The 25,260-nt window shown below is 45.9% G+C and overlaps 1 protein-coding gene and 2 gene segments (V, D, J or C); 1 reads left to right on the forward strand and 2 right to left on the reverse strand.

Moving 5' to 3' along the window:
* Positions 1 to 542: 542 nt before the first annotated feature.
* LOC123995886 lies at positions 543 to 13,546 on the forward strand. The segment is given in 2 exon segments: positions 543 to 633; positions 13,248 to 13,546. Coding segments are annotated over 2 exon segments (390 nt in total).
* Positions 12,602 to 25,260, reverse strand: part of LOC123995887 — a 34,409-nt gene continuing 21,750 nt past the window's right edge. Inside the window, exon 5 of the mRNA XM_046299559.1 lies at positions 12,602 to 14,214. The gene's annotated coding sequence lies outside the window, so the exon portion shown is untranslated. The remainder of the gene's footprint in view (positions 14,215 to 25,260) is intronic.
* LOC123994473 lies at positions 14,208 to 17,544 on the reverse strand. The segment is given in 3 exon segments: positions 14,208 to 14,481; positions 17,205 to 17,347; positions 17,472 to 17,544. Coding segments are annotated over 3 exon segments (411 nt in total).

A 25,260-nucleotide genomic window follows, 5' to 3' on the forward strand; every position in this document is an offset into this window, starting at 1 on the left:
ACACAGGGGATCTTATTCCTGTTCTCTGGCACACCCACCATAGCCCCTAGATGGACCAGAGTCTGCCAAATCCCAAACCATCCACTCACCCGTATAGAGTCCTGCTCACAGATATCAAAGAATGAGTCAGATATGCTAGGTTGAGTTTCTTCCCCGTCCTTACATACCCATACAGGGGTCTTCATACCCATACAGGGGTCTTCATACCCATACAGGGTTCTTCATACCCATACAGGGGTCTTCAAGTTGATGTTATTATATTTTACTAGTGAAAGTTAAAAAAATAAAAATAAAGATAAAACACCAGGTTAAACAAACAAAGGTGTTATTTTAAATTGTGACCTAAATTTAGAATCACACATTAGGAATGTGACCAAAATAGCATTTTACCACCTGAAGAACATTTCCAAGGTGCGGCCTTTTCTCTCTTATGCTGATACAGAGAATCTCATCCATGCTTTTATTACAAGCATGCTTGACTATTGTAATGCTCTCCCGTGTGGAATACCCAAGAAAGCCATAGGTCAACTGCAGCATACTGAATGCACACAGAATGCTTCAGCACAGGTACTGACCAAGACCAGACGGAGAGCACAAACTACACCGGTTTTAAAGTCTCTGCACTGGTTCCCTGTGAGTTTTAGAATAAATGTTAAGATTGTTTCCTAAATCAATCCATTATTGTGCACCCCAATACATGACAAACATGCTTTTAAGTTATGTACTCAGTAGGTCCCTCAGATCCTCGGGCACTGGCTTTTTAACTATCCCAAAGCCTAGGACCAAGAGGCATGGAGAGGCAGCCTTAATATATTATGCCCACAGCCTCTGGAATAGACTTCCAGAGAACGTGAAGGGGGCCGAAACTGTGGACATATTTAAAAGAGTTCTTAAAAATATATTTTTAGCTTTGCTTTTCCTCAGGGTGCTTTATAATTGTTTAGTGTCTATCATTCTTTTGTTTTTTATCTTATGTTTGCTGTGTAGTAAATATTTCAGCTTTTATTTTCATTGTGTTTTTTTTCTTCCTGTGAAGCACATTGGGTTTCATTCCATGTCTGAAATGTTCTGTAGGAATAAAACTTTATTTTATTTTATTGTATTATACTTCTACTGCAGTACTATCAGTCCCCATTGTATTGTGCTAGTACTTCAGCACTTTTGGTCCATATTGAATTTTACTAGTACTTCAGTACTATCAGTCCCTATTGTATTTTACTAGCACTTCAGTACTATCAGTCCCTATTGTATTTTACTAGCACTTCAGTACTATTGTATTATGCTAGTACTTCAGCACTATCAGTCCATATTGTATTATACTAGTACTTCAGAACTATAAGGGTGGTACTGAGAGTGCTCTGTGTGTGAAGGTGCTCACTCTTGTGTGAAGGAGGTTTTCTTCACCAGAATTAATCACTGTGTTGGACTTTTGAAAGCGGTGCAAAATTGGTCCTGAAAAGTAAGTAAATTGTTATCCTCTTCACCAGAGTAAGCCAATTGTTATCATCTTCTCCAGAAGAAAGACTTTTAGGCTATATCTTTTTAGAGATATATGTAGACACATTGGTAGATTTTTAGAGGGTGGTGTCACTGAAGTTAGAGAATTGTTCACATATCAGCAAGTGTATTTGTCAATAAAACCATATCTATTGTAATTATAAAAATAGCACATTTTGATATACAGTATTGCGTCAGCTTATTGTTCTGTCAAGATGTAGAAACGACTATTTATATAATATAAGATACTTTAAATGTGAACGTCATCTAAAGTTTCGAGTAGTATTTTGGGGTCATTTTGGCTTGTGTCTCAGAGTAGATTTGACAAAATTGATATGGAGTTGTACACTGTGAATATTAAACCTGATTCTTAAATCTGGTTGCTGTGCGTTTTGTTGCCAACCTATTTTGCTACTTGACAACTTTACGGTTTTCACTTTTTAATTACCATTCATATATTTATTTATTTTTTCCTCAACTTTTTCACTCCGGACGCTTTATCTGGACACGATTCGTCAGGACCTCCAACAGCCGAAGCTAAGTAGTAACATTAACATGATGCCTTCTAATTGTAGTCGCTGTACTCACCTTACGGCGAGGATAGCTGTGCTACAAGTCCAGCTTCAGACGCAATCGTTAGGCAAGGGTAATTTCAGTGTAGGAAAGGATGAAACAGCGTCTGTGCCACCAGTAAGTACAGATAGTAGTATAAATCCCCTGGCACAGTCCCCGCAGCCAGACAACTTTCTCACGGTTTCTGGAAGGAAATGCTGTAGGAAAGCTCAACCCGTGTCGCTCATTCAGCCGACAGAAACTTTCAACCGGTTTTCCCCATTAGGCAGCGGGTAGGAGTCAGAGGCCGAGTCTTCTCTGGTCTCTACTCCTCCCGTTACGAGGTCTGAGACGCCGAAGCTTCCCACCATTAGCTCTGACAAATTGAAAATTCTAATCATTGGCGACTCCATTACCCGCAGTATTAGACTTAAAACGAATCATCCAGCGATCATACACTGTTTACCAGGGGGCAGGGCTACCGACGTTAAGGCTAATCTGAAGATGGTGCTGGCTAAAGCTAAAACTGGCGAGTGTAGAGAGTATAGAGATATTGTTATCCACGTCGGCACCAACGATGTTAGGATGAAACAGTCAGAGATCACCAAGCGCAACATAGCTTCTGCGTGCATATCAGCTAGAAAGATGTGTCGGCATCGAGTAATTGTCTCTGGCCCCCTCCCAGTTAGGGGGAGTGATGAGCTCTACAGCAGTCTGACAACTCAATCGCTGGTTGAAAACTGTTTTCTGCCCCTCCCAAAAGATAGAATTTGTCGATAACTGGCCCTTTTTCTGGGACTCGCCCACAAACAGGACCAAGCCTGACCTGCTGAGGAGTGACGGACTCCATCCTAGCTGGAGGGGTGCTCTCATCTTATCTACCAACATAGACAGGGCTCTAACTCCTCTAGCTCCACAATGAAATAGGGTGCAGGCCAGGCAGCAGGCTGTTAGCCAGCCTGCCAGCATAGTGGAGTCTGCCACTAGCACAGTCAGTGTAGTCAGCTCAGCTATCACCATTGAGACCGTGTCTGTGCCTCGACCTAGGTTGGGCAAAAATAAACATGGCAGTGTTCGCCTTAGCAATCTCACTAGGATAAAGACCACCTCCATTCCTGTCATTACTGAAAGAGATCATGATACCTCACATCTCAAAATAGGGATACTTAATGTTAAATCCCTTACTTCAAAGGCAATTATAGTCAATGAACTAATCACTGATCATAATCTTGATGTGTTTGGCCTGACTGAAACAAGGCTTAAGCCTGATGAATTTACTGTTTTAAATGAGGCCTCACCTCCTGGCTACACTAGTGACCATATCCCCCGTGCATCCCGCAAAGGCGGAGGTGTTGCTAACATTTACGATAGCAAATTTCAATTTACAACAAAAAAAATGACGTTTTCGTCTTTTGAGCTTCTAGTCATGAAATCTATGCAGCCGACTCAATCACTTTTTATAGCTACTGTTTACAGGCCTCCTGGGCCATATACAGCGTTTCTCACTGAGTTCCCTGAATTCCTATCGGACCTTGTAGTCATAGCAGATAATATTCTAATCTTTGGTGACTTTAATATTCACATGGAAAAGTCCACAGAACCACTCCAAAAGGCTTTCGGAGCCATCATCGACTCAGTGGGTTTTGTCCAACATGTCTCTGGACCCACTCACTGTCACAGTCATACGCTGGACCTAGTTTTGTCCCATGGAATAAATGTAGTGGATCTTAATGTTTTTCCTCATAATCCTGGACTATCGGACCACCATTTTATTACGTTTGCAATTGCAACAAATAATCTGCTCAGACCCCAACCAAGGACCATCAAAAGTCGTGCTATAAATTCACAGACAACACAAAAATTCCTTGATGCCCTTCCAGACTCCCTCTGCCTACCCAAGGACGCCAGAGGACAAAAATCAGTTTACCACCTAACTGAGGATCTCGATTTAACATTCGCAATATCCTAGATGCAGTTGCACCCCTAAAAACTAAAAACATTTCTCATAAGAAACTAGCTCCCTGGTACACAGAAAATACCCAAGCTCTGAAGCAAGCTTCCAGAAAATTGGAACGGAAATGGCGCCACACCAAACTGGAAGTCTTCCGACTAGCTTGGAAAGACTGTACCATGTAGTACCGAAGAGCCCTTACTGCTGCTCGATCATCCTATTTTTCTAACTTAATTGAGGAAAATAAGAACAATCCGAAATTCCTTTTTGATACTGTCGCAAAGCTAACTAAAAAGCAGCATTCCCCAAGAGAGGATGACTTTCACTTTAGCAGTGATAAATTCATGAACTTCTTTGAGGAAAAGATTATGATTATTAGAAAGCAAATTACGGACTCCTCTTTAAACCTGCGTATTCCTCCAAACCTCAGTTGTCCTGAGTCTGCACAACTCTGCCAGGACCTAGGATCAAGAGAGACGCTCAAGTGTTTTAGTACTATATCTCTTGACACAATGATGAAAATAATCATGGCCTCTAAACCGTCAAGCTGGATACTGGACCCTATTCCAACTAAACTACTGAAAGAGCTGCTTCCTGTGCTTGGCCCTCCTATGTTGAACATAATAAACGGCTCTCTATCCACTGGATGTGTACCAAACTCACTAAAAGTGGCAGTAATAAAGACTCACTTGAAAAAGCCAAACCTTGACCCTTGAAAACCTTGAAAATATAAAAAACTATCGGCCTATATCGAATCTTCCATTCCTCTCAAACATTTTAGAGAAGGCTGTTGCGCAGCAACTCACTGCCTTCCTGAAGACAAACAATGTATACGAAATGCTTCAGTCTGGTTTTAGACCCCATCATAGCACTGAGACGGCACTTGTGAAGGTGGTAAATGACATTTTAATGGCATCGGACCGAGGCTCTGCATCTGTCCTTGTGCTCCTAGACCTTAGTGCTGCTTTTGATACCTTCAATCACCACATTCTTTTGGAGAGATTGGAAATCCAAATTGGTCTACACGGACAAGTTCTGGCCTGGTTTAGATCTTATCTGTCGGAAAGATATCAGTTTGTCTCTGTGAATGGTTTGTCCTCTGACAAATCAACTGTAAATTCCGGTGTTCCTCAAGGTTCCGATTTGGGACCATTAATTGTTTTCACTATATATTTTGCCTCTTGGGGATGTTATTCGAAAACATAATGTTAACTTTCACTGCTATGCGGATGACACACAGCTGTACATTTCAATGAAACATGGTGAAGCCCCAAAATTGCCCTCGCTAGAAGCATGTGTTTCAGACATAAGGAAGTGGATGGCTGCGAACTTTCTACTATTAAACTCAGACAAAACAGAGATGCTTGTTCTAGGTCCCAAGAAACAAAGAGATCTTCTGTTGAATCTGACAATTAATCTTAATGGTTGTACAGTCGTCTCAAATAAAACTGTGAAGGACCTCGGCGTTACTCTGGACCCTGTTCTTTCTTTTGAAGAACATATCAAGACCATTTCGAGGACAGCTTTTTTCCATCTACGTAATATTGCAAAAATCAGAAACTTTCTGTCCAAAAATGATGCAGAAAAATTAATCCACGCATTTGTCACTTCTAGGTTAGACTACTGCAATGCTCTACTTTCCGGCTATCCGGACAAAGCACTAAATAAACTTCAGTTAGTGCTAAATACGGCTGCTAGAATCCTGACTAGAACCAAAAAAATTGATCATATTACTCCAGTGCTAGCCTCTCTACACTGGCTTCCTGTCAAAGCAAGGGCTGATTTCAAGGTTTTACTGCTAACCTACAAAGCATTACATGGGCTTGCTCCTACCTGTCTCTCTGATTTGGTCCTGCCATACATACCTACAGGTACGCTACGGTCACAAGACGCAGGCCTCCTAATTGTCCCCAGAATTTCTAAGCAAACAGCTGGAGGCAGGGCTTTCTCCTATAGAGCTCCATTTTTTATAGAACGGTCTGCCTACCAATGTCAGAGACGCAAACTCGGTCTCAACCTTTAAGTCTTTACTGAAGACTCATCTCTTCAGTGGGTCATATGATTGAGTGTAGTCTGGCCCAGGAGTGGGAAGGTGAACGGAAGGGCTCTGGAGCAACGAACCGCCCTTGCTGTCTCTGCCTGGCCCGGTTCCCCTCTTTCCACTGGGATTCTCTGCCTCTAACCCTATTACAGGGTCTGAGTCACTGGCTTACTGGGGCTCTCTCATGCCGTCCCTGCAGGGGGTGCGTCACCTGAGTGGGTTGATTCACTGTTGTGGTCATCCTGTCTGGGTTGGCGCCCCCCCCCCTTGGGTTGTGCCGTGGCGGAGATCTTTGTGGGCTATACTCAGCCTTGTCTCAGGATGGTAAGTTGGTGGTTGAAGTAATCCCTCTAGTGGTGTGGGGGCTGTGCTTTGGCAAAGTGGGTGGGGTTATATCCTTCCTGTTTGGCCCGGTCTGGGGGTGTCCTCGGATGGGGACACAGTGTCTCCTGTCCCCTCCTGTCTCAGCCTCCAGTATTTATGCTGCAGTAGTTTGTGTCAGGGGGCTAGGGTCAGTTTGTTATATCTGGAGTACTTCTCCAGGACTACCTGACATGGTGACTCCTTGCTGTCCCCAGTCCACCTGGCCATGCTGCTGCTCCAGTTTCAACTGACCTGAGCCCTAGGACCATGCCCCAGGACTACCTGACATGATGACTCCTTGCTGTCCCCAGTCCACCTGGCCATGCTGCTGCTCCAGTTTCAACTGTTCTGCCTTACTATTATTGGACCATGCTGGTCATTTATGAACATTTGAACATCTTGGCCATGTTCTGTTATAATCTCCACCCGGCACAGCCAGAAGAGGACTGGCCACCCCACATATGCTCTCTCTAATTCTCTCTTTGTTATGCTGGTGAATGAGGACCCAAAAGCGACTTAACAGAAACAGAGTCTTTATTCCAGTCTTAAACAAAAACGATAATCCTGGATATTATCTTAGGTAAATACAAAACAGGAAAACTGAAATCCTCTCGTCAGTAGAGAGGAACGACTGGAGACGCGACCACAGACTGCAGGTCGCTTCGGGAAGGCACAGGCCGTAGCTGACATAGACACCTGCTCACACGCAGCATCTGAAGAAGGCAAAAAACACGACAGGGCGGAACAAGGACACAGAACAGCAAACATCAAACAAGGATCCGACAAGGACAGAAGCGGAAAACAGAGGGAGAAATAGGGACTCTAATCAGAGGGCAAAATAGGGGACAGGTGTGAAAGAGTAAATAAGGTAGTTAGGAGAATGAGGAACAGCTGGGAGCAGGAACGGAACGATAGAGAGAGAGAGCGAAAGAGGGAGAGAGGGAGGGGGAGAGAGAGGGATAGAAAGAGGGAAAGAACCTAATAAGACCAGCAGAGGGAAACAAATAGAAGGGAAGCACAGGGACAAGACATGATAATCAATGACAAAACATGACAGTACCCCCCCACTCACCGAGCGCCTCCTGGCGCACTCGATGAGGAACCCTGGCGGCAACGGAGGAAATCATCAATCAACGAACGGTCCAGCACGTCCCGAGATGGAACCCAACTCCTCTCCTCAGGACCGTAACCCTCCCAATCCACTAAGTACTGGTGACCACGTCCCCGAGAACGCATGTCCATGATCTTCCGTACCTTGTAAATAGGTGCGCCCTCGACAAGGACGGGGGGGAGGGAAGACGAACGGGGGCGCGAAGAAAAGGCTTGACACAGGAGACATGGAAGACAGGGTGGACGCGACGAAGATGTCGCGGAAGAAGCAGTCGCACAGCGACAGGATTGACGACCTGAGAGACACGGAACGGACCAATGAACCGCGGAGTCAACTTGCGAGAAGCTGTCGTAAGGGGAAGGTTACGAGTGGAAAGCCACACTCTCTGACCGCGACAATACCTAGGACTCTTAATCCTACGTTTATTGGCGGCTCTCACAGTCTGCGCCCTGTAACGGCAAAGTGCAGACCTGACCCTCCTCCAGGTGCGCTCACAACGCTGGACAAAAGCCTGAGCGGAGGGAACGCCGGACTCGGCGAGCTGGGACGAGAACAGAGGAGGCCGGCACCCAAAACCACTCCGAAACGGAGATAGCCCGGTAGCAGACGAAGGAAGCGAGTTGTGAGCGCACTCCGCCCAGGGGAGCTGCTCTGCCCAAGACGCAGGGCCCCGAAAAGAAAGGCTGCGCAATATGCGACCAATCGTCTGATTGGCCCTCTCTGCTTGACCGTTAGACTGGGGATGAAAACCGGAAGAGAGACCGACGGAAGCACCAACCAAACGACAGAACTCCCTCCAAAACTGTGACGTGAACCGCGGGCCTCTGTCCGAAACGGCGTCCAACGGGAGGCCATGAACTCCGAACACATTCCCAACGATGACCCGTGCCGTCTCCCCAGCGGAAGGAAGCTTAGCGAGGGGAATGAAATGTGCCGCCTTAGAGAACCTATCGACAACCGTAAGAATCACAGTCTTCCCCGCAGACGAAGGCAGACCGGTAATAAAGTCTAAGGCGATGTGAGACCATGGTCGAGAAGGAATGGGAAGCGGTCTGAGACGACCGGCAGGAGGAGAGTTACCTGACTTAGTCTGCGCGCAGTCCGAACAAGCAGCCACGAAACGGCGCGTGTCATGCTCCTGAGTAGGCCACCAAAACCGCTGGCGAATAGAAGCAAGCGTACCCCGAACGCCGGGGTGGCCAGCTAACTTGGCAGAGTGAGCCCACTGAAGAACAGCCAGACGAGTAGAGACAGGAACGAAAAGAAGGTTACTAGGACAAGTGTGCGGCGACGCAGTGTGAGTGAGAGCTTGCTTTACCTGTCTCTCAATTCCCCAGACAGTCAACCCGACAACACGCCCTTCAGGGAGAATCCCCTCGGGGTCGGTTAGAAGCCACAGAAGAACTAAAGAGACGGGATAAGGCATCAGGCTTGGTGTTCTTATTTCCCGGGCGATAAGAAATCACGAACTCGAAACGAGCGAAAAACAACGCCCAACGAGCTTGACGTGCATTAAGTCGTTTGGCAGAACGGATGTACTCAAGGTTCTTATGGTCAGTCCAAACGACAAAAGGGACGGTCGCCCCCTCCAACCACTGTCGCCATTCGCCTAGGGCTAAGCGGATGGCGAGCAGTTCGCGGTTACCCACATCATAGTTGCGTTCCGATGGCGACAGGCGATGAGAAAAATAAGCGCAAGGATGGACCTTATCGTCAGAATGGAAGCGCTGGGACAGAATGGCTCCCACGCCCACCTCTGAAGCGTCAACCTCGACAATGAATTGTTTAGTGACGTCAGGAGTAACAAGGATAGGAGCGGATGTAAAACGCTTCTTGAGGAGATCAAAAGCTCCCTGGGCGGAACCGGACCACTTAAAGCACGTCTTGACAGAAGTAAGAGCTGTGAGAGGGGCAGCCGCTTGACCGAAATTACGAATGAAACGCCGATAGAAATTAGCAAAACCGAGAAAGCGCTGCAACTCGACACGTGACTTAGGAACGGGCCAATCGCTGACAGCCTGGACCTTAGCGGGATCCATCTGAATGCCTTCAGCGGAAATAACAGAACCGAGAAATGTGACAGAGGAGACATGAAAGGCGCACTTCTCAGCCTTCACGTAGAGACAATTCTCCAAAAGGCGCTGGAGTACACGTCGAACGTGCTGAACATGAATCTCGAGTGACGGTGAAAAAATCAGGATATCGTCAAGGTAAACGAAAACAAAGATGTTCAGCATGTCTCTCAGTACATCATTAACTAATGCCTGAAAGACAGCTGGAGCATTAGCGAGACCGAACGGCAGAACCCGGTATTCAAAATGCCCTAACGGAGTGTTAAACGCCGTTTTCCACTCGTCCCCCTCTCTGATGCGCACGAGATGGTAAGCGTTACGAAGGTCCAACTTAGTAAAGAACCTGGCTCCCTGCAGAATCTCGAAGGCTGACGACATAAGGGGAAGCGGATAACGATTCTTAACCGTTATGTCATTCAGCCCTCGATAATCCACGCAGGGGCGCAGAGTACCGTCCTTCTTCTTAACAAAAAAAAACCCCGCTCCGGCGGGAGAGGAAGAAGGCACCACGGTACCGGTGTCGAGAGAAACAGACAGATAATCCTCGAGAGCCTTACGTTCGGGAGCCGACAGAGAGTATAGTCTACCCCGAGGTGGAAGTGGTCCCCGGAAGGAGATCAATACAACAATCATACGACCGGTGAGGAGGAAGGGAGTTGGCTCTGGACTGACTGAAGACCGTGCGCAGATCATGATATTCCTCCGGCACTCCTGTCAAATCACCAGGTTCCTCCTGAGAAGAGGGGACAGAAGAAACAGGAGGGATAGCAGACATTAAACACTTCACATGACAAGAAACGTTCCAGGATAGGATAGAATTACTAGACCAATTAATAGAAGGATTATGACATACTAGCCAGGGATGACCCAAAACAACAGGTGTAAAAGGTGAACGAAAAATAAAAAAGGAAATAGTCTCACTGTGGTTACCAGATACTGTGAGGGTTAAAGGTAGTGTCTCACATCTGATACTGGGGAGAAGACTACCATCTAAGGCGAACATGGGCGTGGGCTTCCCTAACTGTCTGAGAGGAATGTCATGTTTCCGAGCCCATGCTTCGTCCATAAAACAACACTCAGCCCCAGAGTCTATCAAGGCACTGCAGGAAGCAGCCGAACCAGACCAGCGTAGATGGACCGACAAGGTAGTACAGGATCTTGATGGAGAGACCTGAGTAGTAGCGCTCACCAGTAGCCCTCCGCTTACTGATGAGCTCTGGCTTTTACTGGACATGAAATGACAAAATGTCCAGCAGAACCGCAATAGAGGCAAAGGCGGTTGGTGATTCTCCGTTCCCTCTCCTTAGTCGAGATGCGAATACCTCCCAGCTGCATGGGCTCAGTCTCTGAGCCGGTGGGAGGAGATGGTTGAGATGCGGAGAGGGGGAACACCGTTAACGCGAGCTCTCTTCCACGAGCTCGGTGACGAAGATCTACCCGTCGTTCAATGCGGATGGCGAGTGCAATCAAAGAGTCCACGCTGGAAGGAACCTCCCGGGAGAGAATCTCATCTTTAACCTCAGCGTGGAGTCCCTCCAGAAAACGAGCGAGCAACGCCGGCTCGTTCCAGTCACTGGAGGCAGCAAGGGTGCGAAACTCTATAGAGTAATCCGTTATGGATCGATCACCTTGACATAGGGAAGCCAGGGCCATGGAAGCCTCCTTCCCAAAAACTGAACGATCAAAAACCCGTATCATCTCCTCTTTAAAGTTCTGATAATCGTTAGTACACTCAGCCCTTGCCTCCCAGATAGCTGTGCCCCACTCCCGAGCCCGACCAGTAAGGAGTGATATGACGTAGGCGATCCGAGCTCTCTCTCTTGAGTATGTGTTGGGTTGGAGAGAGAACACAATATCACACTGGGTGAGAAAGGAGCGGCACTCAGTGGGCTGCCCAGAGTAACATGGTGGGTTATTAACCCTAGGTTCCGGAGACTCGGAAGACCAGGAAGTAGCTGGTGGCACAAGACGAAGACTCTGAAACTGTCCTGAGAGGTCGGAGACCTGAGCGGCCAGGGTCTCAACGGCATGACGAGCAGCAGACAATTCCTGCTCGTGTCTGCCGAGCATTGCTCCCTGGATCTCGACGGCAGTGTTGCGAGAATCCGTAGTCGCTGGGTCCATTCTTGGTCGGATCCTTCTGTTATGCTGGTGAATGAGGACCCAAAAGTGACTTAACAGAAACAGAGTCTTTATTCCAGTCTTAAACAAAAACGATAATCCTGGATATTATCTTAGGTAAATACAAAACAGGAAAACTGAAATCCTCTCATCAGTAGAGAGGAACGACTGGAGACGCGACCACAGACTGCAGGTCGCTTCGGGAAGGCACAGGCTGTAGCTGACATAGACACCTGCTCACACACAGCATCTGAAGAAGGCAAAAAACACGACAGGGCGGAACAAGGACACAGAACAGCAAACATCAAACAAGGATCCGACAAGGACAGAAGCGGAAAACAGAGGGAGAAATAGGGACTCTAATCAGAGGGCAAAATAGGGGACAGGTGTGAAAGAGTAAATGAGGTAGTTAGGAGAATGAGGAACAGCTGGGAGCAGGAACGGAACGATAGAGAGAGAGAGCGAAAGAGGGAGAGAGGGAGGGGGAGAGAGAGGGATAGAAAGAGGGAAAGAACCTAATAAGACCAGCAGAGGGAAACGAATAGAAGGGAAGCACAGGGACAAGACATGATAATCAATGACAAAACATGACACTCTTTCTTTCTCTCTCTCGGAGGACCTGAGCCCAAGGACTGTGCCCCAGGACGACCTGACATGATGACTCCTTGCTGTCCCCAGTCCACATGACTGTGCTGCTGCTCCAGTTTCAACTGTTCTGCCTTATTATTATTGACCATGCTGGTCATTTATGAACATTTGAACATCTTGGCCATGTTCTGTTATAATCTCCACCCGGCACAGCCAGAAGAGGACTGGCCACCCCACATAGCCTGGTTCCTCTCTAGGTTTCTTCCTAGGTTTTGGCCTTTCTCTGGAGTTTTTCCTAGCCACCGTGCTTCTACACCTGCATTGCTTGCTGTTTGGGGTTTTAGGCTGGGTTTCTGTACAGCACTTTGAGATATCAGCTGATGTACGAAGGGCTATATAAATAAATTTGATTTCATTTGATATCTGTTTACTACATGTCTTTGTAGATTCAGGGATTTCCCCGACACATTAAGCCTCGTCCTGGACTAAAAAGCAACCTCAATGTATAATCTCCATTGAAACAGATTTTTAGTCTCGGACAAGGCTTCATCTGTGTCTGGTAAACCTACTTTTAGTGTTTTGTTGCTCTTGGTATGCTAAACTGTAGAGCATGAATGTTACATACATTTGTTTGATGGATGATGGATTTGTTTGTCAACAAAATATTTTCAGAGTTTCTTTTAGCCTATATCTTCATAGATGAAGTGTTTTGTTGTTGTCAGTTGTTCTTAGTACTTTAGCTTGTTGTTTATCATGTGTGTATTGCCTCCCCCCCTCTCTTCTCCTAATGTTATATAGTAGTAGTAGTAGCTGACTCTCTCCTCTCAACTCCTCTCCAAATACAATCCATTATACAGTAGTAGTACTAGGACCCTCCTCTCTCATCTCTCCTCTTCTCCAGCTGGTCCCTCTGGTAGGTCCAGTGTCTCTGTTCCCCCGTCCTCTGAGCAGCTCTCTTGGGCCTCGGCCACACTGGACTGCCTGCTGAGTGGCTACTTCCCCCAGGAGGCGATGGTGAGCTGGGGGTGAGCTGGGAGGTGGACAGGGCGGAGGTGAAGGAGGGGGTCCTGACCACCACAGAAGAAGAGAAGGGTGGTCGCTACAGCCGTAGCAACACCCTGACCCTGAGCAAGGCACGCTGGGAAGAGGGAGAGATGTACACCTGCAGGGTCGACCATGACGACACCAGTTATTCGGCTCCCTTCCGGAGAAGTCATTGTAGTGTCTGGAGACTGGAGAGGCAATTGTAGGGGGCAAGAGAGTCCCCACATGGTGCTAGTTCTGGAAACAATGTTTTAGAGTTGAATGTTATAGTATAATAGTGAATAATTAAGGTCATTAAGCATGTCCTGTCTATGCAAACAGACTGTCCTGATCCCCCAGGGAAACTGTAGTTGAAGAGATCTGTGTGATTAGAAGCAATTAATTAAGGTTGAGGTTCATCATGGTCATGGTCTTCATTGGTTAACAAGCCTCATCTGGGCTCAATGAAATGCTGGGAAGGTGCTGAAGGGTTGGCAGGAGAGACATTTTAACTTGATGGAACCACAGGACATTTTCGGGAGTTATAATCATGTTTATCTCAATAAATATGGTTGAATCTTAGCTTGAAATTCACTAACTGACTGACATACCCTACAGAGGCTGGGTTATTTATACTGAAATGATGTGAGACATTACTATTGCATATAGATGGAGTCCATTCAACTTATTGTGTGACATGTTATGAAAACGTTTGTTGGCCATAGCAACAGGGAAGTAATATTTATGTAGTCTAGGCCTGTGAGTGTTATCAGTTCAGGAATGCTTTAGCATGAGGGTGAAAGAGTTGACATATTGTCAGCATCACTGATATATTTAGCTCAGTGTATTTTAGTTCAGTCAGTGTTCCATGTCTCTGTCTCTTCCTCCTCAGCACCTGCAGTAGGTCCCATCTGTATCAGTACAGTCAGTGTGCAGTCTGACTGAGAGGTTTTTGTACGGCTCTGTATCACTGTGTGAACACATGTTTACTATTGGGGAGGTGTAAACTCTGACAGTAGTAATCTCCTGCATCTTCAGCCTGGACTCCACTGATGGTCAGAGTGAAGTCACTCCCAGATCCACTGCCACTGAATCTAGATGGAGTCCCAGATTGAACGGTGCTTGTATAGTAAATGAGGAGTTTAGGAGCTCCTCCAGGTTTATGTTGGTACCAGGCTAGATATTTATTCACATGCACATTACTGCTGGTTTTACAGTTCAGAGAGACTGACTGTCCTGGGAGAACAGCTTTCACAGCAGGAGTCTGATTCACAGTGTACTGTCCTCTGGATTCTGAAAAATATAATAAAAACACAATTATTAAAAACATAATAAATAGTTCTGAACATACATAATGCCATATATATGATTATTTCATATAGCTTGAATGATATTTTCAATAATATGAAGAACAAAAAAATATGTAACCTTGAAAGCAGAGGGAAAGTGTCCAGATGAAGATGGTGATAAAAGTCATGGTTGTTGTGGGTTCTGTTGTCGTGAAGGACAGCTCTCAGTCATGAAGTGTTAAACTCACAGGGCTATAAACACTCCCAAGAGCACTGAAGCATGTGCTGCCAATGCAAAGTGTTCTCTATGCAAACAGATCAGCTAGATGCTGGGATCTGTGAAGAGAGAGGGCAGCAGATACATTTGAGTCATTTAGCAGACACTCTTCTCCAGAGCAATTTACAGTAGTGAGTGCATACAATTCCCATACTGGTCCCCCATGGGATCCAAACCCACAACCATTGAATTGGAAGCACCATGCACTATCAACTGAGAAACACGGGATCAGTTAACTTCTTTCTACATAGATAATCCTGGAACCAGAGGGTGGCTATTTAGGGTTCAGGGGATATTTAGACTTGAGGGTCTTTGTACTCTGGTTTATAGAGTTGATTACTATGTTATAACATTAGTAAATATGCTTGAAATGCTCTATTAAGCAGGGGGACATGACTGGCATATCTTTTCTGAAATCATGTGGGACATTATCACACACATAATCATGCAGTCCAGTCAATGTATTGCTCATTCTAGCATATAATGCAATGTTTGCATTGGATTTTTCAAAGCAGATGTGGAATAATCAATTATGAAATAGGTGAACATTGTAGGATCTAGGGGGAAATGATCAAGGTGGTTAAGACTTTCTATAGATAATATAATTCTAAGACATTTATAAGAATGTATGTGTCGACAGTGATGGATTACCACTCCAGGAATGCTTTGGCGGCAGGGTAGCCTAGTGGTTAGAGCATTGGACTAGTAACCGAAAGGTTGCAAGTATAAATCCCTGAGCTGACAAGGTACAAAATCTGTTGTTTCTGATTTTTGCAATGATTTTTGCAATATTACGTCGATGGAAAAAAGCTGTCCTCGAAATGGTGAGGTTGGATGGAGAGCATTTGTGAACAGCAGTTTTCAGTTCTTTGGAGTGTCTCCCAGGTGGCTTGTGGCAACCTTTAAACAACACTTTTTATGGATATCTTTAAGAAATGCCTTTCTTCTTGCCACTCTTCCATAAAGGCCAGATTTGTGCAATATACGACTGATTGTTGTCCTATGGACAGAGTGTCCCACCTCAGCTGTAGATCTCTGCAGTTCATCCAGAGTGATCATGGGCCTCTTGGCTGCATCTCTGATCAGTCTTCTCCTTGTATGAGCTGAAAGTTTAGAGGGACGGCCAGGTCTTGGTAGATTTGCAGTGGTCTGATACTCCTTCCATTTCAATATTATCGCTTGCACAGTGCTCCTTGGGATGTTTAAAGCTTGGGAAATCTTTTTGTATCCAAATCCGGCTTTAAACTTCTTCACAACAGTATCTCGAACCTGCCTGGTGTGTTCCTTGTTCTTCATGATGCTCTCTGCGCTTTTAACGGACCTCTGAGACTATCACAGTGCAGGTGCATTTATACGGAGACTTGATTACACACAGGTGGATTGTATTTATCATCATTAGTCATTTAGGTCAACATTGGATCATTCAGAGATCCTCACTGAACTTCTGGAGAGAGTTTGCTGCACTGAAAGTAAAGGGGCTGAATAATTTTGCACGCCCAATTTTTCAGCTTTTGATTTGTTAAAAAAGTTTGAAATATCCAATAAATGTCGTTCCACTTCATGATTGTGTCCCACTTGTTGTTGATTCTTCACAAAAAAATACAGTTTTATATCTTTATGTTTGAAGCCTGAAATGTGGCAAAAGGTCGCAAAGTTCAAGGGGGCCGAATACTTTCGCAAGGCACTGTATGTGTACATATTCTTATTCATTCCTTTACACTTGTATGTATAATGTAGTTGTTGTGAAATGTATAGATTGCTTGTTAGATATTACTGCACGGTCAGAACTAGAAGCATAAGCATTTTGCTACACTCACATTAAAATCTGCTAACCATGTGTATGTGACCAATAAAATGAGATTTGATCTCTATTCAGATGGGTTGATGGTTTTTCCTTGAGTTCCTCAACAGAGTCAACATGTAGTTAATGGTCAGGAGAAACATTTAGTGATCAGATATGATCTAAGGTCTTCTAGACATACAGTAGGTCTAGTTTGACTCTGTTGTTCAACGCTACCACACACTGTGTCATTGTACTGGATCATCTCCTCCCCTCAGCACCTGCAGTAGGTCCCAGCTGTATCAGTACAGTCACTGTGCAGTATGACTGAGGGAGGTTTTTGTACGGCTCTATATCACTGTGTGAACACTGCACCTTTGTGGTAACTCTGACAGTAGTAATCTCCTGCATCTTCAGCCTGGACCACTGATGGTCAGAGTGAAGTCACTATGAGTTCCACTGCCACTGAATCTAGATGGAGTCCCAGACTGAAGTATTGTAGCACCGTAAATAAGGAGTTTAGGAGCTCCTCCAGCTTTCTGTTGATACCAGGCTAGGTGGGGATAAGTGCCTCCTGCGCCATGCACATTACTGCTGGTTTTACAGTTCAGAGAGACTGACTGTCCTGGGAGAACAGCTTTCACAGCAGGAGTCTGAGTCACAGTGTACTGACCTCTAGATTCTGAAACAAAGAGAAAACTAGTAATTATACATCACCAGGAATAAATAAAACAATATCAACAACTGTCCAGTTAACTCACTGTTTACTTTTCAGTATACAATCATACTGTAGAACTTTCTTTTACCCTTGATGTTGAATGCAAGTGTGCAAATGAGGATGGTAAAAAATGTCATGGTTGTTGTGGGTTCTGTTGTCATTAAGGACAGCTCTCAGTCGTTAAGTGTTAAACTCACAGGGCTATAAACACTCCCAGAGCACTGAAGCATGTGCTGCCAATGCAAAGTGTTTTATGTAAATAATATTCCTGTTAAGGCCCCACATTCAGAACTGTTAAACATGTAACTATTTACAGATTATACAGACACAGACTATTTTATAATGTAAATACCTTTATACTGTAAATCAGTGATCCAATATGAAAATTGTATTATATTCGTTCTTCAGTAGATTATACTCCTAACCCAGGACTATCAATCCCTATTGTATTATACTAGTACTTCAGTACTATCGGTACCTATTGTATTATACGAGTACTTCAGTGGAATCAGTCCCTATTGTATTATACTGGTACTTCAGTACTATCGGTACCTATTGTATTCTACTGGTACTTCAGTACTATCAGTCCCTATTGTATTATACTCGTTTTTCAGTACTAGGGTGGTACTGAGAGTGCTCTGTGAGTGAAGATGCTCACTCTTATGTGAAGGACTTGAATGAATCTTTGTGGTACTGTCACGACTTCTGACGAAGTCGGTTCCTCTCCTTGTTCGGCGGTGTTCGGCGGTTGACGTCACCGGTCTTCTAGCCATTGCCGATCCATTTTTCATGTTCCATTAGTTTTGTCTTGTTTTCACAATCACCTGGTTTCAATTCCCTAATTACATGGTGTATATTTTCCATCTGTTTCCCCCATGTCCTTGTCGGGAACTGTTTATTGTAAGTTCTTGTGTTACTGGTGCGCTACGGGTTTTGTACCCATGTGTTTGTTGTTTTGTATGCCGTTAGTATTATTTATGAAACTGCTCCGGCTATTCACCAAGTTCTGCTCTCCTGCGTTTGACTTCCCTGCCACCAGTTACGCACCCCTTACAGGTACACCTTTGGAAGTGCCATAAAACTGGTGCTGAAAAATAAGTATATTTGTATATTCTCTCATTAAAAAAATGTCATCTTAGAATATCTGACAGGTACATTACATTCTAAAACAGATCAGTTTTACATAGTGTGGGAACCTTATTTAAATGACCTAGAACCTGATATATCAGCAGTTATGTTGCAAGGATTTACTTAATAGTGGTTGTTTACTTGTCTCAGTATTACACTGTACGTTCCATGTGTTGGACCCAGTTTCATCATATTATTTTATCTTTGTTACTGTATCACTAATTATGGGAGGAAATTGTGAAATTCCCCCAAAAATGTAATCTATTGAACAACATGAGATGTTATCATCTTCTCCAGAGGAAAGACTTTCAGGCTAAATCTTTTTAGACATTTCTGTGGACAGATTGGTAGATTGGTAGAGGACAGAGTCACCGAAGTGAGAGAAAACCACCAAGCTTATGTAGCAATAATAAACAATACACCTCTAAGATCTGCTCTCAGAACTCACAATGCTCAACAGTTGCTTTCCATAACAAATATATTTATCATGTTTAATTCCTAACATGATTTTATTAAATCAGATGTTTTCACAATGGTTTTCAACAATGTGTGGTCTACACTTCTTCATTATATTTCCCCCTGTCTTCTCTACCTCCAACCCCCTGGCAACAGAGTGAACATCTGGTGACAGTGATGCTTTATTCTGGGACAAGCAGAACCACCCAGCCCTGTCTACGTAAATCTCAGTTTCACTCCGACATCTACCAGTCTAGCAGTTGACCAGTTTCACTGCCAGAAATACCCTGGACTGGGCCAGATGTGAGGGAGTGGACTGGTTTTATAACCCTGGTGGATTCAGAGAGGGAGATATAACAGATCAAATCAAATCAAATTGTATTTGTCACATACACATGGTTAGCAGATGTTAATGCGAGTGTAGCGAAATGCTTGCGCTTCTAGTTCCGACAATGCAGTGATAACCAACAAGTAATCTAACTAACAATTCCAAAACTACTGTCTTATACACCGTGTAAGGGGATAAAGAATATGTACATAAGGATATATGAATGAGTGATGGTACAGGGCAGCATACAGTAGATGGTATCGAGTACACCTGTGGTCCTTCTGTAGCTCAGTTGGTAGAGCATGGCGCTTGTAACGCCAGGGTAGTGGGTTCGATCCCTGGGACCACCCATACGTAGAATGTATGCACACATGACTGTAAGTCGCTTTGGATAAAAGCGTCTGCTAAATGGCATATATTATATTTTATATTTTTATATTATTTTTATATTTTATATTTTTTATTATTTATATTTTATATTATTTTTATATATTTATATTATATATTATTATATATTATATACATATGAGATGAGTATGTAGACAAAGTAAACAAAGTGTCATAGTTAAAGTGGCTAGTGATACATGTATTACATAAGGATGCAGTCGATGATATAGAGTACAGTATATACGTATGCATATGAGATGAATAATGTAGGGTACATTTACATTACATTTAAGTCATTTAGCAGACGCTCTTATCCAGAGCGACTTACAAATTGGTGCATTCACCTGGGGAAGTAACATTATATAAGGTAGCATTGTTTAAAGTGGCTAGTGATATATTTACATCATTTCCCATCAATTCCCATTATTAAAGTGGCTGGAGTTGGGTCAGTGTCAATGACAGTGTGTTGGCAGCAGCCACTCAATGTTAGAGTGGTGGCTGTTTAACAGTCTGATGGCCTTGAGATAGAAGCTGTTTTTCAGTCTCTCGGTCCCAGCTTTGATGCACCTGTACTGACCTCGCCTTCTGGATGATAGCGGGGTGAACAGGCAGTGGCTCGGGTGGTTGATGTCCTTGATGATCTTTATGGCCTTCCTGTAACATTGGGTGGTGTAGTTGTCCTGGAGGGCAGGTAGTTTGCCCCCGGTGATGCGTTGTGCAGACCTCACTACCCTCTGGAGAGCCTTACGGTTGAGGGCGGAGCAGTTGCCGTACCAGGCGGTGATACAGCCCACCAGGATGCTCTCGATTGTGCATCTGTAGAAGTTTGTGTGTTCTTTTGGTGACAAGCCAAATTTTTTCAGCCTCCTTAGGTTGAAGAGGCACTGCTGCTGCGCCTTCTTCACGACGCTGTCAGTGTGAGTGGACCAATTCAGTTTGTCTGTGATGTTTATGCCGAGGAACTTAAAACTTGCTACCTTCTCCACTACTGTTCCATCGATGTGGATAGGGGGGTGTTCCCTCTGCTGTTTCCTGAAGTACACAATCATCTCCTTAGTTTTGTTGACGTTGAGTGTGAGGTTATTTTCCTGACACCACACTCCGAGGGCCCTCACCTCCTCCCTGTAGGCCGTCTCGTCGTTGTTGGTAATCAAGCCTAACACTGTTGTGTCGTCCGCAAACTTGATGATTGAGTTGGAGGCGTGCGTGGCCACGCAGTCATGGGTGAACAGGGAGGACAGGAGAGGGCTCAGAACGCACCCTTGTGGGGCCCCCGTGTTGAGGATCAGCGGGGAGGAGATGTTGTTGCCTACACTCACCACCTGGGGGCGGCCCGTCAGGAAGTCCAGTACCCAGTTGCACAGGGCAGGGTCGAGACCCAGGGTCTTGAGCTTGATGACGAGCTTGGAGGGTACTATGGTGTTGAATGCTGAGCTGTAGTCGATGAACAGCATTCTCACATAGGTATTCCTCTTGTCCAGGTGGGTTAGGGCAGTGTGCAGTGTGGTTGAGATTGCGTTGTCTGTGGACCTATTTGGGCTATTTGGGTAAGCAAATTGGAGTGGGTCTAGGGTGTCAGGTAGGGTGGAGGTGATATGGTCCTTGACTAGTCTCTCAAAGCACTTCATGATGACGGAAGTGAGTGCTACGGGGCGGTAGTCGTTTAGCTCAGTTACCTTAGCTTTCTTGGGAACAGGAACAATGGTGGCCCTCTTGAAGCACGTGGGAACAGCAGACTGGTATAGGGATTGATTGAATATGTCCGTAAACACACCAGCCAGCTGGTCTGCGCATGCTCTGAGGGCGCGGCTGGGGATGCCGTCTGGGCCTGCAGCCTTGCGAGGGTTAACACGTTTAAATGTCTTACTCACCTCGGCTGCAGTGAAGGAGAGACTGCATGTTTTCGTTGCAGGCTGTGTCAGTGGCACTGTATTGTCCTCAAAGCGGGCAAAAAAGTGATTTAGTCTGCCTGGGAGCAAGACATCCTGGTCCGTGACTGGGCTGGGTTTCTTCTTGTAGTCCGTGATTGACTGTAGACCCTGCCACATGCCTCTTGTGTCTGAGCCGTTGAATTGAGATTCTACTTTGTCTCTGTACTGACGCTTAGCTTGTTTAATAGCCTTGCGGAGGGAATAGCTGCACTGTTTATATTCGGTCATGTTACCAGACACCTTGCCCTGATTAAAAGCAGTGGTTCGCGAATGCTGCCATCAATCCACGGTTTCTGGTTAGGGAATGTTTTTATCGTTGCTATGGGAACGACATCTTCAACGCACGTTCTAATGAACTCGCACACCGAATCAGCGTATTCGTCAATATTTTTATCTGACGCAATACGAAACATGTCCCAGTCCACGTGATGGAAGCAGTCTTGGAGTGTGGAGTCAGCTTGGTCGGACCAGCGTTGGACAGACCTCAGCGTGGGAGCCTCTTGTTTAAGTTTCTGTCTGTAGGCAGGGATCAACAAAATGGAGTCGTGGTCAGCTTTTCCGAAAGGGGGGCGGGGCAGGGCCTTATATGCGTCGCGGAAGTTAGATATGGCAGCATGTAATTAATGACAGATAAAACGGATATTATACTTTATGATAATAATGTGTAGCGTATGTATCTATGTAAATGTGTCTCAGGTTTGAGCCCAGCATCATGTCCATTCACAGATCTAAAAGCTCATGAAAAGGGTTAATACATTCTAGATGATGACCAATAATTGGTTGTGTGCATTTAGGGATTTGGTTTGGGGGGCTGATGCTGATTTAACATCAGTAGTTCTTACTCTACATATGGACTGGTAATGTGTTCCAAAACATCTAATAACTTTTATATACACTTTCAGTTCATGACCAATATAACAAGTTAAAACCATGATGATGGAGAACATGTGATCTGAATGATGCTTTCTAACCCTATTCAAAGTTGACCTCCTCTACTGATCAGTGTTCCATGTCACTGTCTTCCCCTCAGCACCTGGAGTAGGTCACAGTTGTAGCAGTGACTGTGCAGTCTGACTGAGGGAGGTTTTTGTACAGCTCTGTATCACTGTGTGAACACCCAGGCACTTAAGTAGTGTGCACTCTGACAGTAGTAATCTCCTGCATCTTCAGACTGCATCTTCAGACGTGTCACTCCCAGATCCACTGCCACTGAATCTGAATCTAGTCCCAGACTGACATTGGTTGAAAGTGTGAATCAGGAGTTGAGGAGCTCCTCCAGGTTTCTGTTGTTACCAGTGCAAATAGTGTCCATTGCCCTCACTGTATACAGCACTGCAGCACTGACTGAGTGTCCCACTGAAACAGTTTTCACTGCATAAGTCTGAGTCACAGTGACCTGGCCTCTGGACTCTGAAACAGAGATGGCATGTGGTATTAGCATTCAATTGTTCATTGATTTGTCCTCATAGCATATTAACATAGGCTATATAACCTCATTCTAGTTCATTTTCTATGAAAATCTGTTACCTTGGAGACAGAGGGTAAATATCCAGATGAAGATGTTGATAGAAGTCATGGCAGTTGTGGGTTCTGTTGTCATAAAGGACAGCTCTCTGACATGAAGTGTTCTACTCACATGGCTATAAACACTCCATGTCAGCATGTGCTGACAATGCAAAGTGTTCTATATGGAAATAGTCTTCCTGTAACGTCGTTCTTCGTTTGTGGAAAGAGAGTCGGACCGAAATGCAGCGTAGTGGTTACTCATGACTTTAATAGAAAAAGTGACACATGAAATAACGATACAAAATACAAAACAACAAACGGAACGTGAAACCTAATTACAGCCTATCTGGTGAAACTACACAGAGACAGGAACATTCACCCACGAAATACAAAGCGAAACCAGGCTACCTAAATACGGTTCCCAATCAGAGACAACGAGAATCACCTGACTCTGATTGAGAACCGCCTCAGGCAGCCAAGCCCATACAACACCCCTACTCAGCCGCAATCCCAATAATACAAAAACCCCAATACAAAATACAACAACATAAACCCATGTCTCACCCTGGCCTGACCCAATAATCAAAGAAAACACTAAATACTAAGAACAAGGCGTGACAGAAACCCCCCCCTAAGGTGCGGACTCCCGGACGCACCTCAAAACCATAGGGAGGGTCCGGGTGGGCGTCTGTCCATGGTGGCGGTTCCGGCTCGGGACGTGGACCCCACTCCATTAATGTCCTAGTTCCTCCCCTTCGCGTCCTGGGATAATCCACCCTCGCCGCCGACCAAGGCCTAATAGTCCTCACCCAGAACCCTACTGAACTGACGAGCATCTCGTGACTGAGGGGCAGCTCGGGACTGAGGGGCAGCTCGGGACTGAGGGGCAGCTCGGGACTGAGGGGCAACTCGGGGCTGAGGGGCAGCTCGGGGCTGAGGGGCAGCTCGGGACTGAGGGGCAGCTCGGGACTGAGGGGCAGCTCGGGCTGAGGGGCAGCTCGGGACTGAGGGGCAGCTCGGGACTGAGGGGCAGCTCGGGGCTGAGGGGCAGCTCGGGACTGAGGGGCAGCTCGGGACTGAGGGGCAGCCCGGAACTGAGTGGCAGCCCAGTACTGAGAGGAAGCCCAGTACTGAGAGGAAGCTCAGGCAGGTAGTAGGCTCCGGTAGATCCTGGCTGGCTGGCGGATCTGGAAGATTCTGGTTGACTGGCAGATCTGGAAGAGACTGGTTGACTGGCAGATCTGGAAGAGACTGGTTGACTGGCAGATCTGGAAGAGACTGGTTGACTGGCAGATCTGGAAGAGACTGGTTGACTGGCAGATCTGGAAGAATCTGGTTGACTGGCAGATCTGGAAGATCATGGCTGACTGGCGGATCTAGCTGCTCTATGCAGACTGACAGCTCTTTGCAGACTGACAGCTCTTTGCAGACTGACAGCTCTTTGCAGACTGACAGCTCTGGCTGCTTCATGCAGACTGACAGCTCTGGCTGCTTCAAACAGACTGAAAGCTTTGACTGCTCCATGTAGGCTGACAGCTCTGGCTGCTTTATGCAGACTGACAGCTCTGACTGCTCCATGCAGGCTGACAGCACCCTGCAGACTGGCAGCTCTTTGCAGACTGACAGCTCTGGCTGCTTCATGCAGACTGACAGCACCTTGCAGACTGACAGCTCCCTGCAGACTGGCAGCTCAGGCTGCTCTGAACAGGCAGGAGGCTCTGGCAGCGCTGTAGAGGAGGAAGGCTCTGATAGCGCTGAACAGGCGGGAGACTCCGACAGCGCAGGAGGGAAGGAAGGCTCTGGCTTTGCTGAACAGGCGGGAGATTCTGATAGCGCAGGAGGGAAGGAAGGCTCTGGCTGTGCTGAACAGGCGAGGCGCACAGAAGGCCTGGTGCGTGGTGCTGGAACTGGTGCTACAGGATCGAGGACATGCACAGGAAGCCTGGTGCGGGGAGCTGCTACCGGAGGACTGGTGTGTGGAGGTGGCTCTGGATAGACCGGACCGTGCAGGCGCACTGGAGCTCTTGAGCACCGAGCCTGCCCAAGCTTACCTGGCTCGATGCCCACTCTAGCCCGGCCAATACGAAGGGCTGGTATGTGCCGCACCGGGCTATGCACCCGCACTGGAAACACTGTGCGCT

This window comes from Oncorhynchus gorbuscha, linkage group LG14 (assembly GCF_021184085.1).
Source record: "Oncorhynchus gorbuscha isolate QuinsamMale2020 ecotype Even-year linkage group LG14, OgorEven_v1.0, whole genome shotgun sequence".
Taxonomy (NCBI): domain Eukaryota; kingdom Metazoa; phylum Chordata; class Actinopteri; order Salmoniformes; family Salmonidae; genus Oncorhynchus; species Oncorhynchus gorbuscha.